Source organism: Pollicipes pollicipes, unplaced genomic scaffold (assembly GCF_011947565.3).
Source record: "Pollicipes pollicipes isolate AB1234 unplaced genomic scaffold, Ppol_2.1 Scaffold_5724;HRSCAF=6776_pilon_pilon_pilon, whole genome shotgun sequence".
Lineage (NCBI taxonomy): Eukaryota > Metazoa > Arthropoda > Thecostraca > Pollicipedomorpha > Pollicipedidae > Pollicipes > Pollicipes pollicipes.
The window spans coordinates 927,901-948,119 of record NW_023596746.1 but is presented as its reverse complement, the minus strand read 5'-3'; the positions used below and the strand labels follow the sequence as shown (position 1 = coordinate 948,119).

At 60.7% G+C, this 20,219-nt stretch overlaps 2 protein-coding genes across 2 annotated transcripts; one reads left to right on the top strand and one right to left on the bottom strand.

The window, feature by feature from the left end:
• Positions 1 to 10,536: 10,536 nt before the first annotated feature.
• On the top strand, positions 10,537 to 14,494 carry LOC119103963 (protein N-terminal asparagine amidohydrolase). The gene is made up of 5 exons (XM_037227674.1): positions 10,537 to 10,792; positions 11,314 to 11,496; positions 12,262 to 12,470; positions 12,838 to 12,999; positions 13,386 to 14,494. The coding sequence occupies exons 1-5, from the start codon at positions 10,540 to 10,542 to the stop codon at positions 13,509 to 13,511; spliced, it is 933 nt and encodes a 310-aa protein (XP_037083569.1). The 5' UTR covers positions 10,537 to 10,539; the 3' UTR covers positions 13,512 to 14,494.
• Positions 14,495 to 15,637: 1,143 nt separating this feature from the next.
• Positions 15,638 to 19,985, bottom strand: LOC119102274 (nuclear receptor corepressor 2-like). The gene is made up of 3 exons (XM_037225641.1): positions 18,987 to 19,985; positions 18,273 to 18,684; positions 15,638 to 17,784 (listed from the first exon to the last, which is right to left on the bottom strand). The coding sequence occupies exons 1-3, from the start codon at positions 19,983 to 19,985 to the stop codon at positions 15,638 to 15,640; spliced, it is 3,558 nt and encodes a 1,185-aa protein (XP_037081536.1).
• Between the last annotated feature and the right edge of the window lie 234 nt (positions 19,986 to 20,219).

Genomic DNA, 20,219 nt, shown 5'->3' with positions numbered 1-20,219 from the left:
CGCTGCATGTGGCGCGGAGCATGCAGCGGCGGCCGGCTGTGTTGTCTGCGGCGGCGGCGCGGTGTCAGGTACCAGTCTGGCCACCGGAGCTGTCCTGGCGCCGCGGCGTGTCGTCTGATGCAGCGGGCGGCGGGCGGGCGGGCAGACGCCGCCGCCGCCGCCGCCGCCGCCCCGCCCTCCGCCGTGCCCGCCGCCGTGCCTGCCGCTGATCAGACGCCGCCACCCGGCTGGCGATTAAAACGTGCGCGTACACCGGAGAAAGCCGGGGTCGTATCTTACGCCTTTCACTGCCGGGTCAGGGGTCGGTGGCGTGCAACGGGGCCGCGCCGCCCGGCCGCCGGCGCTGCCCCGCTCTCAGGGCGGCGACGCGCCGGGGAGACCGGCGAGACGGCCGCGGAGAGCGGCCAAACGGCCGGGGCTCGGCTCTCAGGGCTGCTCCCGAGGTCTGTTGGCGTGAGGGAATGTGCCGGGCTGACTTGGCGAGGCCGCCGGCCGCTTCTGTGCCCTTGGGGTCTGCTGTCGGGGTCTGCCTGCCCTGAGGTGTCTGGCTGGGCCTGGTGCCTGGGGACGGTCCTGTCTGGTCTCGCTACCGGGGGAGTGGGCTGGGTCGCTCTGGACGCTACGGTCCTAGTGTAAAGCATTCGTATGGCTGGTACATGTGTAAGGTGACGGGTGCCTTGCCCGCCGGTAGAGAATAAAGTGGCATGACGCGGGTGTACTGTTTTAGCTGTAGTAAGGAGTGTCCTGTTGTGTGCAGGTCGTTATGCTTGCTATGTCCTTGTGTTGTTTGTGCAGCAGTATTTGAATTGCCAGTGACCTCATCGATGGCGTCAGGTATTAGATCACTCTGTCGGAATTGTAAGTTCCGTCACATTAGGTAAGCGCAGACCATGGCCATCTCGGTGTGAGCGTCATGCTAGACATCTCTCACATGTCGAACCCAGCTGAGCTCACCTCCCCGGCGGCCAGGTTTGGTGAGACGTCCATACGGATCCGCCGCTCATTAATCATGAATTTGAAAGTGTGTGGGCGGGGCGGGGACGCGGAGACGGAGATTGTGAGCAAGCTGTCGGGAGCCGACGCGAGAGTGGCGCGTCACGATCAGCTGGCGGGGTTGCGCGGGAGGCGGTCTCGCGCGGGCCGGGCGGCGCCGCCGCTGGCCGCCGGCCGGTAACGACGCTGGCCGCCTGCCGCGGCGTGACGCCGTCTCGGCGCTCCTCAGCTCCGGCGGCCTTGCGTCGCCGCCGCCGGCCTCCGCCGCGACGCATTCCAGCGGCGTGCATCAGGCGGCGGCGCGCCGGAATTGGCGCGCGCCGACGCCGCCCGCAGCACCGGCCGCCGCCGTCGCCGCGAGACGTGGGAACGGCGCCGCGGAATGTCGACCCGCGCCCTGTCCGAAGGCGGCGCGCGCGACACCCTCGGAGCGCGCGGCACCTCCGGCCGGTGGCGCTTATTACTCGCCTGGCTGCCGATGCCGCCCGCGCTCCCTGTGTGACGCGCTCGGCTGGTATGTCGCGCAATTACCGGGCTTGCGAACAGCGATTTGCGTGCCCTTGGGGAAATATGCCAAGAGCGCTGATCAAGCGAGGTTGGACGCGGGGTAATGGCAGCATTTTGATGGAAACTCAAAACGCTCCCCGTCATTGTTCTGTGCACTGTTCGTGTCTGTTCTTAAGCAGTCGTGTGCGCGCTGAACGTGACTAAATGGAGTTAAGTCCACTCCCATGAATGGCGCCTCCTCTTGCACAAGTGGTAATGTAATCTACGATTTTGTACTGAGTTCTTTTTAAACAACTGGACATTCTTTCGCCTTTAGATTGTAATAAGTGTGCCTCAAAGCCCGAATCATTATCATTACGCGCTCCGCCATCTGAACGCTTGTTTATAAACCGAATGCGTTGAGCCGTGAATAAATGAATTGCGGTTGGATGCAGAACGGCGGCGCATTTATTCTGGAACTCAGAAACTAAAAAGAAACTCAAAGCCACCTAGCGTACGTCTCAGGTCCTGTGGATTTAGCTTCTGGAAAGTTTGTAGCCATTCGTATCCCGTAAGTGGAGAAATTCAAAACTGACATGAAGTTGGTCGACTGGGGCCAATCATTTAGGACCCTACTCATCCTTGCACTTCATACTCGGCTATTACCTCCAAAAATTAAAGATGGATGTCCCCATAAAATTATGGTGGGAGTATAAGTATTGATGCCGGTTTAATTCAAAGCCTTTTAGGGGCTACCTGACATTTCACAGTTACTTAGAAACAAACAGCATCACGTCATGAATTATACGCATGCCGGGTGTGAAATTCAATACGTGGAAGCTGTGTCGGATGTGCGGCGTATACCGACGTCTGTAATAGCTCGCAACGTCATCGACCGGCGGGAATACCTCTTTTTGATTGGTGATTTTTGTGGTTGATACTTTTCAGTCTATTCTTTCGATGTATTTTTACCGTTGTCGCCATACCGGGCAGGTCTAGATTTCGCCGTCATATCGACCGACCTTGGAGCGCCAAAGCGTGCAGCGGCCGCCGCCCGGGGTGCCGGGTTCAGTGTTACGCTCATTGAGGTCACCTGCGGTGTCAGAGGTCGGCGGCGGGGCGGCGGGCGCGTGCCGCCGCTGTCCCGCCGGTCGCCCCGGCGCGGCCAACTCGCCGTGAAACCCGCCGACAATGCGGCGGCGCGCCGCCCGCCCGCCCCGGCCCGCTTCATCGGCCTGCGGTGGCGGGGAGGGGCCGCGGCCGCGACCCCAGCCTCGGCCGCGGCCGGCGTGATGAGGCAGGGAGGGAGGAGCGCGGCCGGACACGGAGCGCCCACTATAAATACCGCTGGCCAGCGGCCGGCTCGTGATGCTCGGCCGTGGGAACGCACGCCGGCGCGCAACAATGGCGCGCTGCAGTGGCCGATTAGACGGCGTCTCGGCGCGCCTCATTTCCTGTGGACGCGCGCGCGCGCCGCCTGGTCGCCCGGCCGGCCATGTTGGGCCGGAGCGGTCTGGCCGGCCACCTTTCCCACGGCGGTGTCAGCCGGCCGGGCGCCGCCGGAGGCCAGTCACCGCACCGTGACGCAGGCAGAGGGCTCCGGCTGAGGTCGCGGGGCCGGAGGGCCGGCACCGGCCGCCGCTGGAGCTGTCCGAATCACCTGCGGACGGATCTGGCGCCGTACCCGAGATCGTTCATCTACGGCCGGTGTTTCGACTCGTGTCGATGTTGGTGTTTCGGTGAGGCACCGAGATATACCGCTAGCTGCCGTTACCGGGGCTCTACGACGCACTGGGCTTTTGAGGCGATGTGGCGTCGCCCGCTTCTCACCCTGGCTGGAAAGGTGGGTACCTCGGGGAATGGCACCGGCGATATCCCTAGTGTAGTATGCTGGCAGTGATCTTTGTTCTGTGTGCTTGCAACGGTGCTTGCTCGACCACTTTTTCTTGTTCGGGGAGAAATAAGTTTTCTTTTTGCATGTTGCCACAATTTTTTTGGATGACTGCGTACTTAATTGCGTAAACCATTTGTTAAAGATTTGTGCTATGAATTTGATCGTGATATTAATAAACCAGTTGTAATGAAAATGACAATGGTCTTATGATCTCTCAATCTGACGACTATTTTCGCATTTGCGGACACCTGCAACGAGCATACATGCTCCCAAGTCGTCCTTGCTACTGTCTTGGCAAGTGCTTTTAGTGTAATACGCGGTAGGAGACAGGTACTCGGCTTCCCAAGTCGTCACTGCCACTGTCTTGGCAAGTGCTTTTAGTGTAATACGCGGTAGGAGACAGGTACTCGCCGATGATCAGACAGGGTAAGATGGATGGGCAATTACTCGTTCAGCTAAGCGCAATTTACGTCTTCGATAAGCGTGACTGGTAAGCGACGTCTGAAACGCCGCGGTTGCATGTTGCCTTGCAGTGTCAGCTAAAGACATTTGTTGGAAGAAAATAAGTGGTCTTACGCTGATAACGGAGAGATGCCGACCTGTTACGGCAACAAAAACGGCCCGCGCCTGCTTTCTCCAGCGGAAGACGTCGACTTGTTTTGTTTCCCTGTGGTACGAGATGGTCCGGGCATGTGCAGCAACCCCGGGCACAACGCCCGCAGTGTCGTGTCCTGGCAGACGGAATGGCATCTCTGCACGCGCTATACATTGAAGCCGACCTTGGAAACGTACAGGTACAACGGGACGGCTCACATGCCAGTGCTGGGCTGTGGGGGCCGCGCTGCCCGGTGCGCCCAGCGCTCCACGCTGGTGCCATCCCCGTGACACGGGCGGCGGGGCGCTGGGCGCCGGCGGTCAGCTGGGGCCGAGCCGATTTGTTTGCGGGTGCGCGACCCCGCGAGCGCCGCTGGTTTCTCCAGTTTATCGACCCTGATTTGCGACCGGGCCGTGGCGAGGGCGGCAGTGGATCACCGGCCGTAATTACGGTGTGCGCCCGACCGACGGCACCGGCCCAGTACTGATAATAGCCGACGGTCTCTCCGCCGACGGCAGACCGCGGATGGCGGAGGGGCAGCCCAGCGGCGGGTTATCGCCGTAACCGGAGACCAGGATTGTGTAGCACCCCAGGCAGCTGCGCTTGACCCTGTGCTATTCCACACGTCCGTCCGTGGCGAAGCAGCCGGTACCAGGGGACCGGGATAGCCGTGGTGCAATAAGCGCCAAAGCCTATGTTATGAGTGTTGTTATGTTATGAGATTGCACCATAATGCTGGCCAGGCACGCCCAATAGATTGAAACGGATAGTTCGACGAGTGTTTGGCTCGAAACTTCCAAGCAGATGCCCTTCGTGAGGGTGGAACAAGGAGATCAGGATGATATGTGTCTCGCATGATGTGAGAACTTAAATGCAAAGCGCTGTCTACCGAGCAATATTTCATTTCAACCTGTTGAACCGCTTCGGGTCAATAGTCTACCGAAACTCGGGGGTTGACTGCTCTCTGGCCGCTAAAACCTCCTCTTGTTTGTCGATGTATTTCGAAGTCGACGCTCAAACCAACTCACGCTACGGTCATATCAAATTGGGTGTGCACACTGGAACCGAATCAAGGATGCATTTGGGCGAGTGACAATCTCGTGTTCATGATTGGTTGTCACTTTCCACCCATCAGTGTCACTCCCTCAGTCGCTGTTGATTGACGGGCGGCGTCGGCGCGCCGTGTGACGTCTGAACGGTCCGCTCCCGCCTCTGTTATCTGGACGTTCTCCCGCCCCTCTCGTCTGGGCGCTCTCCCGCCCGTTTCGTATGGGCGCTCTCCCGCCCGTTTCGTATGGGCGCTCTCCCGCCCCTCTCGTCTCGGCGCTCTCCCGCCCCTCTCGTCTCCACGCTCTCCCGCCCCTCTTGCCTCCACGCGCTCCCGCCCCTCACGTCCGCGCTCTCCGCCCGCCCGTCGCTGTGTTTGTGTATGTGTATGTGTGTGTGTGTGCGCGTGCGGCGTCTGGCCCGCCGCCTCCGCCGCCGCCGCCTCCGGCCGGCTGGCTGGCTGGTCGGTTGGTCGGTCGGTCGTTCGCCTCACCCACCGGCGGCCGGGCCTAATTGGCCGTTTTTTACGCGGGCCGCGGCCGACGGCGGCGGTCACCCGGCCGACCCCATGGGAGCGCGCCGACCCGGCCTGGGAGACGACGGCCGCGCGTGCCGGCCCGCTCTCAGGCGACGCCGACAGGTGCGCCCCGGCCAGGGCGTGCGGCACCGGCCACGGCGCCGCCGTCGCGCGCGGTCACGGGCGCGTGGGAGCGCCGCGCGGCCGGCGACGGCAGCGGCGTGCTCGTCGGTCGGCCAGCCAGCTGCGGATGAGATCCCTCTCGACTGGGTGTATGGCTCGGTTTGTGATCCCGTCGCTGGGCCCGGGGTCGGACTTGGTGGGGGGTTTTTCGAGCCGGCGTGGTGAAGTGGCTATTTGTTCCTGCTGATGAAGGGCTGGATATACCTGGGCAAATGGCACTGGTCAATGGCTGGGCGTATGTGTTTGTGCAGTTGTCTGCTGTATGATCAGATGCCCGGGCTGTTTGCAGACCGCCCCGCCGTCACACTGGTCGCTAGTTGGATATCCCCAGACGATGACTAGTCGCCAGTTGGATGTCCCCAGACGATGACTAGTCGCCAGTTGGATATCCCCAGACGATGACTAGTCGCCAGTGTCAGCTGTCGCTGATGTTCAGCCCACCCGCCACTACCTGGCGGGCGAGGGGCTGGCAGAAACGGACAGCTAATCGGTGACCGGTCGCCGTGGCCGGCCAATTACCCGGATGATGACCGGGCGGCGGCTCCCAGCGGCGTCCGCGACACACACACACCCACGGCTCCGGCGGTCGTCCCACGCGCCGGGGCGCCGCGCCCGGTGTCCAGTCGGCCGCCCGGTCCAGGTCCACCGTGCGGGAGCTGGGGGCGCCGGCGGGCGATGTCCAGTCTGATGGTCCCACCCGACGCGGAGCACGACAGATCGGAGCGCCCTGTTGCCATCGGCATCAGATTGCCCGCTGCTGCGGGCGACTGCAATCGTCTGATTATATGCGATTAACGAACGGTCTTTTCGGACCGACTGCTGCGCGGCCCTGCTAGTTGCAGGGCGGCGGTGCGGCCCAATCAGCGTCACGATTAAGCCAATTACCGAGCCGAGTCGGGAGAGCTCGCGCACCGCAGATGGAACCGATCCCTGATGGCCCCACCGATTGGAGGCCTAGTGCCAGCCGTGCGGGGCTTTGCCGTCTGGTGAGACCAGTTGTGGACTGCGGTACGCCGGCATGGCCTTGTCGAGTGCCTGTTCTTGTGGGTGGCGGTGGATAGCACACCCACGACGCACTCATACGTGACAGGCAGACAGTATAAGGGTGGTTCAAGAAGAAACTGAACGCCGTAGGTATAATTGTGTGCGGTGTTGCACACATTGCACACATATGGTACGCATGTTGGTATAATTGTGTGCGATATTGCATTGGCAGCGGCCTGTCTCTGAGCCTACGCCGCGTTTTGATCGGTTTTGACTGACGCATGACCTCAGTAACCTATTTCAAGCCTCGCTAGGCCGTTCTCCATCTCGGCCGTGCCAGCGTGGGTGTGATGGGCGCGCTGCGCGGACAGTGCGAGTCGGCGCCTTCGGCTGCGGTGGCTGGGTCGCGCCGCGTCGAGCGGGGTGCGGGTCAGCCCGTGACCCGACCTGCGCTCTGTCACCGCTGCTGGCCTGGCCACTTAGGGGCGGTCGCGGCCGTTTTTTGCTGCCGTTTTTGTGCCGGCCCCCCCTCCGCTGGGGGAGATGGATTGCGCCGCGATTGCCGCCGTGCTGTCGGCGGCCGGCGCCATCCTGCCGCCGGCTGGAGATGGGCCACTGACGAGACGAGAGCGGTGTCGAAACGCGAGCGGTGCCGTTGCTCAAGCCGGCGGCCAGAGGTGGACAGATGTCGAGGCTCAGCAGGCGGCTGTGGCTCAGGGTCGATTGAAAAGGCTGACTGCTAGACGAGAGTGGTGCCGAGATGGGAACGGTGCTCGGGCTCAAGTAAATGGCTTGAAACGGCCGACAGTGAGGCGGGGGCGGTGCTTGAGCTCTCGTCGTTTGCTCGAAATGGTCAATTGCTAGACGAGAGTGCGACGGGGCGAGAATGATGCTGTGGCTCAGGCCGGCGGCTGGACATGTACGTGTCTTGACGTCAGCGCCGAACAGGGTGTGGCTAGAGACGGGCCAAGGCGCCAGCGATCCCGCGGCCTTGGTCGGCGGCTGAACATGGTCGATACATGAACACTCCCGTAACTTTGATCGGCGGTCGGCGATGCACGGAGCTGTGAGCAAGTGGCGGCTGAACGTGCTGATGTCTCGGGAGCGGAGGGGGTGCTGCGGCCGGGGTCGGCGGTGGTCGATGAAAGGCCGCCACGCTTCTCAGTTCAGTGGCGCTCTTAGCTAGCAGGCCCGGTTCTCTGTGTGTGGTGCTCTCCACTGACGCGGAGGAGCAGTGGCGCTCTCCACTATCGTCAGCCGCTGGCGCGGCCTACGGTCGCGGCGGAGCAGTGGCGCTCTCCACTATCATCAGCCGCTGGCGCGGCCTACGGTCGCGGCGGAGCAGTGGCGCTCTTCACTATCGTCAGCCGCTGGCGCGGCCTACGGTCGCGGCGGAGCAGTGGCGCTCTTCACTATCGTCAGCCGCTGGCGCGGCCTACGGTCGCGGCGGAGCAGTGGCGCTCTCCACTATCGTCAGCCTCTGGCGCGGCCTACGGTCGCGGTGGAGCAGTGGCGCTCTCCACTATCGTCAGCCGCTGGCGCGGCCTACGGTCGCGGCGGAGCAGTGGCGCTCTCCATGGTAGTCAGCCGCTGGCGCGGCCGGCAGACGCGGTGGAGCAGTGTCGCTCTCCACTGGCGTTAGCCGCTGGCGCTGCCAACGGACGCGGCAGAACAGTGGTGCTCTCCACAGTCGTCAGCCGCTGGCGCGGCCGGCGGTCTCGGCCGACTGCTGTGGGATGTCTGCCAAGAGCGTCGCGGGAAGGCCGCCTCCGCCCCGCCGCTGTTTGTCGTCGTTCCGTCCAATTAATTGCGGGCCGACGTGTGCTGCCGACAGTGTGTAATGTGTGGCGACCCTCGGCCGCGCCCCGCTGACCCCCATGACCCAGATGCAGACTTGGCGGGCCCGTTTAGCTGGAGCTGACCTCGAAGCTGTCACGGAACCAAACCGTAATGTGTCGGTGCCGCCGGTTTTTAAACATTGCATTATTTCCAATGTGCTAGTTCTGTGGTGTCGGGGAAAAACGATTTCTGCAACACTGTGCTTTTCGCGAAACGCTAGGTTGTTCTGAATCAGGGCTGAGACTTGTTGGGGCTGTCTCCAATCTGGTGGAGTGGAGCAGTTTAAGAAACGGCCTTCCACTTGTGAATGCATGTCAAAGGTAGATTTGAATGAACGATGGTAGGGAACATCAGAGTAGCGTACTTGTCCCCCGAGCGGACGCTCCTTGGGCGAAGCTCCTTCAATTAATCAGCCAATAGATGTACGTGTGTAATAAAAGACAACTGCATATATTTTCTCCCTGCGAACGGTATGAAGACGCCGCATGCTACAAGGCGTCTTTGGAAATGCAGTAAATCATACACGCGTCGGACCACGGCAGCGAGGGCATCGCCCACTCGCTGCCCAGGCCAGCCTACACGTCTGACATGATCCGCCGTCTCACGCCAATCCGATCTAGGGCGGCAGCCGAGTAACCCAGCCGCCCTTGGGTTGCTGAAACTACTTTCTGCCCCAGTGGTGTGACAACCGGCCGGACATCTGATATGCCAGATATCCGCGTTGTTAGGCGGCAAATCCCGCGACATGCCTCCGCCCTCCTGGGGCGGCAGCGCGCAGCCCGTGCCGGGTCCCAGCGGTGGTACTCGTAAAAAGTGACGCGATCTCGCACTCGCATGTGGACACTGGACAGGACCGGAGGCCAGTGACGCCGCACGCGTGCCGTCGGAGGTCCGTTCTGTGGCGAATGGTTGAGATTCCGCTGGCTGGATAGCAAAAGATTCGAATGTGACTCGGCAGAGATGGGCGCTGTCCTGGCGATATTGTAGTTCCAGCCAGGCCTCTCTCCGCGTGACACTGAGGAGTCTCTTCTGGACGGGATGCTTTGGGGGTCTTCCTGCCTCGCCCGGCATGACAGGCTGGGTGGTTCAGGCGCCGCCCGCAGGCACCACGTGATCTGGTTTGGCACTCAAGGTGTTCGTGTGTTCGGAGCAGCGCGCGAGAGATTGGCCACGGCTTCTGCGATATTGCTCTTCCTGTGCGAGGAAGGTCCCATACTTCTGCCTGCCTTATCGGTGATGACACAGTTGTTCGACGGCATTTCAGCAATGAGGTCAAGGTTTGAGCAGTGCCAACGCGTCGTGAAACCTGAAATCCGTGATAATTGAGAGCGATTAGTGCGAAAATGGATCCGGCTGTGCATTGTGTACCCTTGATAATGAGTCTTAAAATCGCCAGACTTCTGTGAACTAACCCCGGTTGACCCTGTTTGTAGAGTAACCAAAGCCATGGGCGGTGTGGTGGCAGGCTTGTCGTGATGATGCATTTTATCGTTGTGTTTGGATATAGGACCCCTATGTAAAGTGTCTCTCGGTGTCTCACAGCTGGTTGATAGCGAGGCAAACGGAGCTGTTCGTTGTGACGGCGTTGTAGTCGTTGTTGGTCCAACTGTCTTTTACCGTCGAAATGTTGGCTCAGCTGGGGACACACGTTACTGCTTCACACAGAACACTGCGATACAAACGGCAGCCCATTCTTATATTGGCGTTCACCTCACGCGTTCAGCCCCCCCCCCCCCAAAAAAAAAGGATACCGAAACTTATGTTTACCACCAGTCGCGTGCCTGTCGCCGGCTGCGACTGCAGTGCTCCTGCGCACGCTCCGGTCCCGCCGCCCGTGCGCGGCACCCCTGACCGTCGCCGCCCGTGGTCGTCGCCGCCGCTGACCGTCGCCGCCCCCGACGGTCGCCGCCGCTGAGCGTCGCCGCCGCTGACCGTCGCCGCCCCGACCGTCGCCGCCGCTGACCGTCGCCGCCGCTGACCGTCGTGCTCTGCCATTTCAGGATGGTGCTGTGCATCAGCGGCATCCCGATCGACGACATACCGCAGGACTCGCGCACGCTCTACCAGCACTACCCGCACCTGAAGGACGGTGCGCGCCAGTTCTGCAGCATTCCGGCCAAGTGCATCGGTCCTGTGGGCCTGCTGTACGTCAACCAGCGCGAGCTGGCCGTCACCGTGCCGCATGACAAGAACGTCTCCATCCTGGGCACGGATGACTGCACTACGTGCCACATCGCCGTCCTGCGACACACCGGTCAGTGGCGGGGGGCTGCCGGGTGGTGCCTCGGTGTCAGGGCCACTGGCGGGCCACGTGCGGTGCGTCAGTGGGCGTCGCGCGCCATTGGTTCGTGACACGTCGGTCTGTGTCGCGTGGGTGTTGATGCTCCGGTCGGTGTCACGTGGATGTTCGTGATTCTCCGGTCAGTGTCACGTGGGTGTCATTTGACACGGGAGTCGGCGTTTACCCGCGACACATCGGTTGGCGTCGCGTGACGTTTGACGCAGCGGTCGGGATCATAGCGACGTCAACTGGCCGATGCCGAATGGCTGTCACTTCGAAACTTTCAGCTACCCTCCCGGCGTGAGGCCATTGTCATGGCCACGCTGGTTGGAGTCATTCGCGTGTCACTCTGATGGCAGTGCCCTCTGAAGGTGGGCTCACGTGCGGGACAGTCTCACTCCACTCCCTGACCCGTAGTTCTGTGACCGCCGCCCCCATGTGCCGCCGGCCCGGCGCTCCGTCGGGCGCCGCTGACGTCGTGCCGTCCTCCGCAGCGTCGGGCGCCACGGCGCTGACACACCTGGACGGCTGCGGCCACGAGGAGTCAATCCAGACGATCCTGCACCGCATATCGGAGCTGTCCATGGGCTACCCGGCCGGCCGGGTGCAGCTGCACCTGGCCGGCGGCTTCCGCGACACGCGCGGCGTCTCCGAGGAGCTCACGCTCTCCCTGCTCAGTGAGTGGCGCCGTTGGAGGGTCCTCACGCGTGGCTGATGCGCTGGACGCGTGGCGCCGCACGGTCCGGTCTCGTCCCCGGCCTGGTACGCTGTGTGGGCTCGCAGTGTATGAGACAGTCGCCGGCCTCGGCGAGTGCCGGACGTCTGGTGTGCCTGGGAACGGGGCCGGTAGCATTGTACTGCAGTGTGTGATACACCGGGGCTGGAGACAATACAACAATGCACTGCTGCCGGCGGTGCATTGGGGACCGCCGTTGACGGCGCTGTGCTGTTGTGCGCAGTCTACCGGCACCTAGAGCTGGTGGGATCCTGTCTCCCCGCAACCTGCTGTGCAACGGGATCAAGGCCCAGTCATTTAGCTTTTCCAGAATGCCCTGTCGAGCCAGGCTTACATGTGACCTTATCCAGCTCGGGAAAACAGGTAGTTTCCCTTGCAGTGTCTGTTTTGTGTGCTTTTAGTGTCTTGGGTGACTGAGAGGAGGGGAAGGGGTGATGTGTGCTTGATATTTGGAGAAAACTTTGGTGAGAGGAGATGGGATAACGCTCTCCCATCCAAACGAGATATATAGCTCTATTGGCGTACGGCTGGTCTGTTGCATATCATTTTGGTCCACGTGACCAGGGACGAAGTGAAGTCCCTGTGCCGCTGCGTATGAGGCCGTGTGGTAGGCCGGTGGCTGGGACCCGCTGCCTGTGCCGCTGTGTACGAGGCCGTGTGGCAGGCCGGTGGCCAGGACTCGCTGACGCCTCGCCGCCTGGCGCAGACTCGTTCCAGAAGTCGCCGTACGAGGTGGACCTGGTGACCTGCTGTCTGGGCGACCTCAACACCATCATCCGGGCTGGCATGAACTGGCCGGTGGTGTACGGCGTGGGCGTGAACACGGAGACGGGCGAGCTGTTCCCGGCCACCTTCCCGGACAAGGGACCCGAGCTGGGCCTCCGCTCAGCCCGCTTCTACACCGGCGGACACCAGGTGGGCAGGGTGGCAGCCTGCGACCGCGACTGTGAATGAAGCCGCCTGCGGCTGCCTCTATAGGCTGAGCTTGCTTTTGTGTGGCTTAGCCGTGTTTCGCTGCCGGTGCTTTTTGTCGCTTCGAAGATGTTTCTTATGCCGCGTTTTGCGGCATATTTAGAGCACGTTTCCTTTGTAAGATCATGTAGACTGGCAGGATTTGCGCCTCCCATTTCGCGTCTTGTGTTCGACTGGCCTGTGCTCCGCCAGGGCCTGTGACGGCCACTGTTGACCTGCCCCTGTGCGGGCCGTGGCTGACCCGTACCCGCTTGAGCCGCACCAGACCTGCCCGTCGTGACCTAACCCGCTCCGTCGGCCGCGCGGCCAGGTACTGGACATCTACGACTGTCAGCAAGGCCTGCTGCGGATCGGACCGTTCAACTACGAGCCGCTGCGGGGTGTGGACCTGTGGCTGCAGCAGAGCGACGAGTTCCTGCTGCAGCACCTCTCCACCAGCCCCGAGGTCGAGCCGCCCCACTTCGCCATGCAGGTGAGACGTGACCGTCTGCGCTGGTGGCATCAGAAAACGCCGTCTGTGTTCGGCGTCCGTCGGCGTTTCCTGCTGATACCTCGGGTATGTTTAAGCGATTTTATTGGTGTATGGCCTGAGGCTTAACTTTAACTCTGAAATCGCTGTCACTCAGACCTTCTAGAAGTGAAGGAAGCGATGCGCCGAGTTACACCGCTCCTAGCGCTGTCTCGCTGGTGCCGAGCTGGTGCCCGTGGGGTTCGGGGCAGCTTCCCCAGCGTCAGCCCCCGTTCGTTGTGTGGTCTCACTCCGGGGATGCCGGGCGTCTGTCGCTGAGACGCTGCGGACGTGGAGGGGGGGGGGGGGGGGGCGAGAGTGCTGTGGCGTGACCTCTGGCTGCCTCACAGGTGCGGAGCACACTGAAGCACATCCAGGAGCACCCGTTCCCGGCCATCACCATCTTCCCGGACGGACGGCCGCACTACTTCCGCAAGGACGAGCTGTCCGGACAGTGGGTGCAGATCCGCTACTGAGCTGTCCGGGCAGTGGGTGCAGATCCGCTACTGAGCCGTCAGGACAGGGGTGCAGATCCATTACTAAGTTGTCTGGACGTTGGGTGCAGGTCTGCTGCCTAGCTGTCTGGACAGTGGGTGCAAGTCCGCTTCTAAGCTGTCCGGACGGACGGCGGTTGCAGATCTGCTGCTGAGCTGTCCGGACAGTGGGTGCAGATCCGCTGCTAAGCTGTGTGGACAGGGGGCGGAGATCTGCCGCTAAACTGTGCAAACTGGGCGTGCTGGCGGGCTGGCCAGACAACGGAAGGCACAAGTCTGTTCTCCAGGCTGCCATGGCGAGACACTTTATTTGTTGTTACGTTCAGGAGAGTTATGCCGTGTTGACGGAGATGTTATCAGCATCGGCAAGCCTTTGCTGGACCCAGTGGCCGACGGCGGCTGTAGTGATACGATTGCCTTACCGCTTTTGCCGCGGTCTGATATTATTGTGCTGTTGCTGTACCGCGGTGAAAGTGGCGCACCGGCAACCAACGGCGCCTTCGACGGCATTCATTCCAGTGGTGCCAAATTCGACGCTTGTTTTAAGTATTCTGTGTCTGCGTTTCGTGCAGTCTTTTCTCTGGAGCATGGCAGTCGTCTCACGGCTGCCTTTCTTGAATGTGGTCGCCCGAGAACACCACTCGCTAGTATTAGCAGCTATGGTTGGGTTAGGGTGATTAGTGAACCTCTGACCTGCACATACTGCAGTTGTCTGGTTAGTCACATTTTACAGACAGCATTGATGATGTTTTTCTTGCTTTTTGTTTATCGTTTAAGGATGGCGTTGTCTATGTTTCTGTAATGCAGCATTCTTCAGTTTTCGCGTTCGTGTTGAGCGTCGAACCAGCAGTTTTGCTTGTGCCAACTATGAGTTGCCATTGGCTGGCAAACTGCACCACTTTGCGCTGTACCGTTGAACTGAGCCGTGGTGTTGGAGAGAATCAAAATACTATTGAAAAATGACAGCCCTGTCTTTTCCTACCCGGCATTTATCACACCGCGCCAGTGCGGCATCCCGTTCTCGTGATATGCAATGATGAGTAGTAAGGAACCAGCATGGTATGTGTTGGAATCAGTCCTGTGCTTCACGGTTATCCACGTTGCAACCCTTGAACACCAAAACGGTCCAAGTAGCCGACGCGCCTCGTTATGCCGGACTCCCGAATACTGGCGTGGAACGCATTCCGCTGGGTTAATTGATAGCGCTCACCCGATCGGGAAGGTCAAGTCCGTGACTGGCCTCGACATACAAGTGTAGCGCGGGTGATTAAATTTAAGATACCACGTATAGTGGATGAAAAAGAGTAGTAGCTACCGTGCCGAGCTGTGAATCCACTCATGTTACCTGGAAGCACGCTTGGTGATGTGGTGGGGCCAGGGCTGTTCTTGATCGCGATCAACCCGCGGCTTTTTCACTGCTGGGACAACCCCAGCATATTGTTTCAGTTATTACTCGCGACTGAGCCGTAATTGGCGGGCTTGCGTTTGTTGAAAACTGTATCGGCCCAACAATTACAATAATCGGCACTCGATGCACACCTCGTCTCCAACCAACGACCCCAACAGAACGGTGGTCTGGCAACCGACCAGGCGTGTGCACCGGAATGTCAGAAAATTAGTGCGGATGAAGGTTCAAGCAAGTGGCATCTTGGGGCGGCAGCTGGTCGAAACGGCTCCGATGTGGCAAGGAAAGTGTCAAATTTCTCTGCCACTTTGTTAGATCCAGAGCTAAGCAAAATACACGGACGGTCTCTAGCTTCGGTGATTCAGACAGGAACAGCTCGTCTTCGTCCTAATGTTGAGCGATGAAAAACGCGATTCCGCACAAAGTGAGATATTTTTAATCATATACGACAGGGAGCGGACACCACTAACGTGAAATCCAACTGCGGATACTTGTCAACAGCTTGTGTCACACAGCTCCTACAAATCACATGTGCGCATACAGTGCTAAGGGCGGGCACAGACGAGGTACGGGCGCCATTCGACACGTTAACGACGTTGCCGAGAAGTCTGCTTGACTTATCTGCTTGCAGGATCGACTGTCCTGATTTGTCATCGATATTCACCGGCCAAAAAGACCCGTCTGCGCTGAGCCGGGCCGACGTTTACTTCATGCCGTGCTCAATTTCATAGAGATCATTGACGCCTGACATGGAGCTGATGCTGACCTCGTCGCTACGGCTGGCTGCCGCTGCCGGCTGCTCCACCTCCAGACCCTCCTGGTTCGTAACCACGACAGCTACCACCGCAGCCGTGCCGTCCGTCGCTCCGCCGTCCTGTTCCGTCGCCGGTGTTTCGGACGAGCCCCCCTCTGTCGTACCGCCGTCCTGTTCCGTCGCTGGCGCTTCGGATGAGCCTTCGCCCGTCGCACCGCCGTCCTGCTCCGTCGCTGGCGCTTCAGATGGGCCACCGTCTGTCGCATCGCCGCCCTGCTCCGTCACTGGCGCTTCGGGCGAGCTGCCCTCCGTTGAACCGCCGCCCTGCTCCGTTACTGGCGCTTCGGGCGAGCCGCCCTCCGTTGAACCGCCGCCCTGCTCCGTCGCCGGCGCCGCTTCGGACGAGCCGCCCTCCGTCACACCACCGCCCTGCTCCACCGCCGGCGCTCCGGCCGAGCCGCCGTCCGCCCCCGGTGCCGACGCAGCCACCTGCACTGCTGACTCCTGGAGCCGCGGGCCCTCCGCCTCCTCGGGCGCACCCTCGGCCTGGTTGGTGCCGTCTGACGATCCTGGAGCCGTCGTCTCCGCCTCCGTCGGCCCCGGAGCTGTCGGAGCCGTCTCATCGGCAGCAGGCGCTGGACTGGCGTCGACCAGGTCCGCACCGACTGTGTCGGCCTCTTCGCCGGCGGCCCCCGAACCCTCGGGACGGGCAGAAGACTCGCCATCGGGTGAGGCGTCCACTGGAGACGCCTTTTCTACATTTTCGGAATCCTTCACATCCGGGTCTTTTGATTGGTCGGTGGCTCCGTCAGGGGCACCCGGTTTGGAAGATGCTTCGTCCCCGGCAGCCTCGGCAGACTGTTCAGCCCCATCGTCAGCCTTTTCCGTGGCGGCGCCCTCTTCGTTGATGTTCGCTTCGACGCCAGGGGACTCGGACGCATCCTCTGACAAGCCTGGCACGCCCTCCCCCGCTTCACCATCGGTTGCTTCCCCGTCGGTTTTCGAGTCTTGTTTGGTACCCTGCTCTTGGTCCGCTATCCCTTCACCCTCAGACATGCTTTCCTTTTTCAGAATTCCAGAAGAGGACGCAGTTTCATCGTACTCCAGCTCAACGCAACCCTTTTCGTTGCTGACCTGTTCCATTACTTTGGCCAACTGGAAAAGCCGTGGGTTTGTCTTTTCAATATCTTGAAGTGAGATCAATTTGCGCTTGACCAACTCTCTTTTGCGAATTTCACCAGTGAGCTTTGAACGTATTGCCTTATGCTCCTCACTTTTCCTCACAACCTCCCTTGCGCATTCCTCGTACGCTTTCTGACTCTTCGCTTCATCCTCCCCGGACTGAGTCTCAATGTCCATCAGGAGATCTCTGTCCGCCTCCTCCAAGTCCTGCTCTTTCAGGCGCTGGGCATCATGAATGTCCATTCGTCGCCTTTCCTTGACGAGAAGCTCCTCCAGCAGTTGGAGTCTCTGCTGCTCCTCGTCCCTTTCATAATCCCTCAGAATCTTGTTCTCTTCCATCCGCCTGCGCAGCTCCTCGATGCGGTTGTTCAGCTCGCGGGTGTTGGCCTCCTCCTCGAGCAGCTGCGTGGAATATGCTCCCTTCCTCTCCTCGCTCCTCTCCCGCAGCCTCGCCAGCTCCAGGCGTAGCCTCGTGATCAGCTCCTCCTCCAGAACCCTGGCCACCACCCTACGCTTCTCGCGATCCCTGGCACGCACCTGCTCGTTCTGCAGCTCGGCCAACAGCCGCCGAAGCAGCTCCTTCTCCAGCACCTCCTCCTCCAGGTGCAGCTCCTTGCGCTCTTTACTGGACTCGCGCGTGCGCTCGATCTCGCGCTGCACCTCGCGCTCACGCAGCAGCTCGCGCTGCGTCTCGAGCGCGCGGCGCAACTGGCTCTCCACCTCCAGGTCGCGCTGGGTCTCGATCTGGCGCTGGTACTCGCGGTGCTCGCGCCGCTTGCGCCGGTAGTCCTGACGGCGCTCGCGGGCGCGTTTGTCCCACCAGCTGGGGTCGTCCCCGCTGCTGGCGCTGGACGGCCGGTCACTCGAGCCTCGACCCGTGCCTGCCCAGTCGCCGTGGCCGCTGTCGGTCAGCCCTGGCGGGACGAGAAGGCTCAGCGCTCCCGGACGGGGACGCGGGCTCTATTGGATACGGACTTGGTAGTTTGAAGGCTCTGACCGCTCTGTAGAGCAGACTATCCGCATGGTAATGCATCTGGTTTGGGTTTTAAACGATCTGATAGCTGTTAACCTGCACTCTAATGTGCTGCCCACACGTTCATGCACTTCGGCGAGTGCCAAGTGCATTCAGGTTTAAAGAAAAACCTTACTTACATATGATGGGTGACTACCCTTGTTCACCCGCACCGAGTCCATTACGAGCTCAGAATCTTTGACGTGCCTGGCAAAGGCCAGACACAGCCGCCCGTTGTGATCGTTGCACGGCCCATGGTGCATATGTGCGACAAATGGTTGAAACTCTGTTTATAGAACGAAACGGAATAAAGCCAGACATAAATTCTTACTTTAAATGCGTTTAAGATATTTTGTGACCAGACCATTATGGACCACAATCATTCCTTACCTTTGTGAGTCTTGTAGTATTTCATATAGTCGTCGACCTTCGCATCCGGGAGTCCGCATGCTCTGAGAAAGTCCGCGAAACAGGGCGTCTCGTGCTCAGAGTCGGGGTCCGACAGCTCTGACGGGTCGTCTAGACTTGGATCCGTGTCCGGATCGGTCAGCTTGCATAGCTCCAGCTGGTCGTCAAACATCATGTGGAGCGTCCGGAGCTCTTCGTTGGGGGTGTCCGGGTCCAAGTCCTTCACCTGCAGGCTCTTGACTTTGCGTCTCTTTCGTTTCACTTCAGGTTGTTTTGCTAACTTGCTGGTGGAGCTGGTGGAGCTGGTGGAGCCTGGTGGAGCTGGTGGTGCAGCTGCAGGCTTTGGAGGAGGTGGAGCTTTGGCGGCTGGTTCCTCCGCCCCACCAACACAACACTGAAACAATCCGGACAAATGCTCGTCGGTGCATGTTCTGGAATAAATTTCGGATTGCATTAGCTGAAGGAATGTTTTTGTTGTATCCAGCATGCTCTCAAAAAAGCGTGAGAAACGCGAGATTTTAGGGTCTCAATCCGTACATTTAGATCCGCCTACGCTGATATGTTACGATATCACCCTTCCCCGCATGCATTCTACGGGTGCAATGTTACCGCCAAAGCAACATGAATACTAAACGCTGTGGCTGCTGATTGCGGCTTGAAGAACCAATCTCACTCAGAAATAAAGCAGATAATTACGAATAGTTTCTTCCATCCCGGTTGCGTTTTGGGCGCTGGTGCCGGCGCGGTCGGCGGCGTCGTCGGAGCAGCATCCGTCTGGTCTGCCTCCGCCGCTGCAGCCGCCGCCTTCGCGGCCTCCGCCTCTGTCTTGTCCTTCAGCGAGTCCTCGTAATCCGGGTCATCTGGCTCAGGGTTGTACTCCTTGACGGCGGAGAGCTTTTGTTTAGAGACCTTGGAGTAAGGCCGCCGGTACTCGGTGAGCAGCGGGTCTTTGCCGAGCGGACGCACCAGCACCTTTTTCTGGAAGTGGACGCGACCGGCGCTGCTCCTGCTGCTTTCTTCGTCCGTGTCGTCGCTGGCCGTGTCCTGGTGGTGCCGCTCCGCGCGGCGCTCGTAGTCGCTCTTGCGCGCCACCGAGTCGCGGTACTCGCGGAAGTTGTGGCTGGCACGCAGGCTCTCCTGGAGCCGCCAGAGCACCGCCTCGACGAACTCGTCGCCGCCCTCGGCGCGGACGTCGCGCAGTGCCGACAGCTCGCTCTCGGACTCGGGCGAGCCGACGTAGCGGCGCGGCGGGTGCGTGGCAGCGAACGGCGGCTCTGAGCTGACCGACGTGGCCGACGACTGGGCGGCCGGGTCGGTCCGGAGCGTCTCGTCCGACGGCACATCCGTCAGCATCCAGTCGGGCACGCGCCGCCGTCGTCGCCGACCGCGCTCTCGGCTCTTCAGCACGGACGGCGGGCCGGCCTGCTCGTCGTCGCTGCCGTCTTGGATGAGGAAGCCGAACCGCTGCTTGACCTGGCGGCCGGCGGGAGTAAGGTCGGTCGGGTCGGAGAGGTCGTACTCGCCGATGCCGCCTAGCTCTCGGATCCGGTTCTGGATGCGCGTGATTAGCATGGCTTCGAAGCCCTCGTCGTACGGTGCGTCGATGTGGTTGGCCGAGACATCGCTGCGGCTGTCTGTAGGGGCCGTCGGCTCATTATCCGGCTCCTGCTTCACGGACACCGAACTGTCCATCATGCTGCCGCCCGAGCTGGTCTGGCCGACCTCGCGATAGCGTTGTCGAGCACTCTCCGGTTCGATGCCAGTTTCAGGTACGCCATCCACTGGTGGTACAGCACTCAGGCCAATCCTGGCCGCAAAAGCTGCCAGACCATCAGGGAATCGGTCGTAGATGATTTGATGATGAATCCGAATCTCTGGATTTCTGTTCTGGTTCCACTGTGCAACGTCCGGGTCTTGGGTGTATTTTTC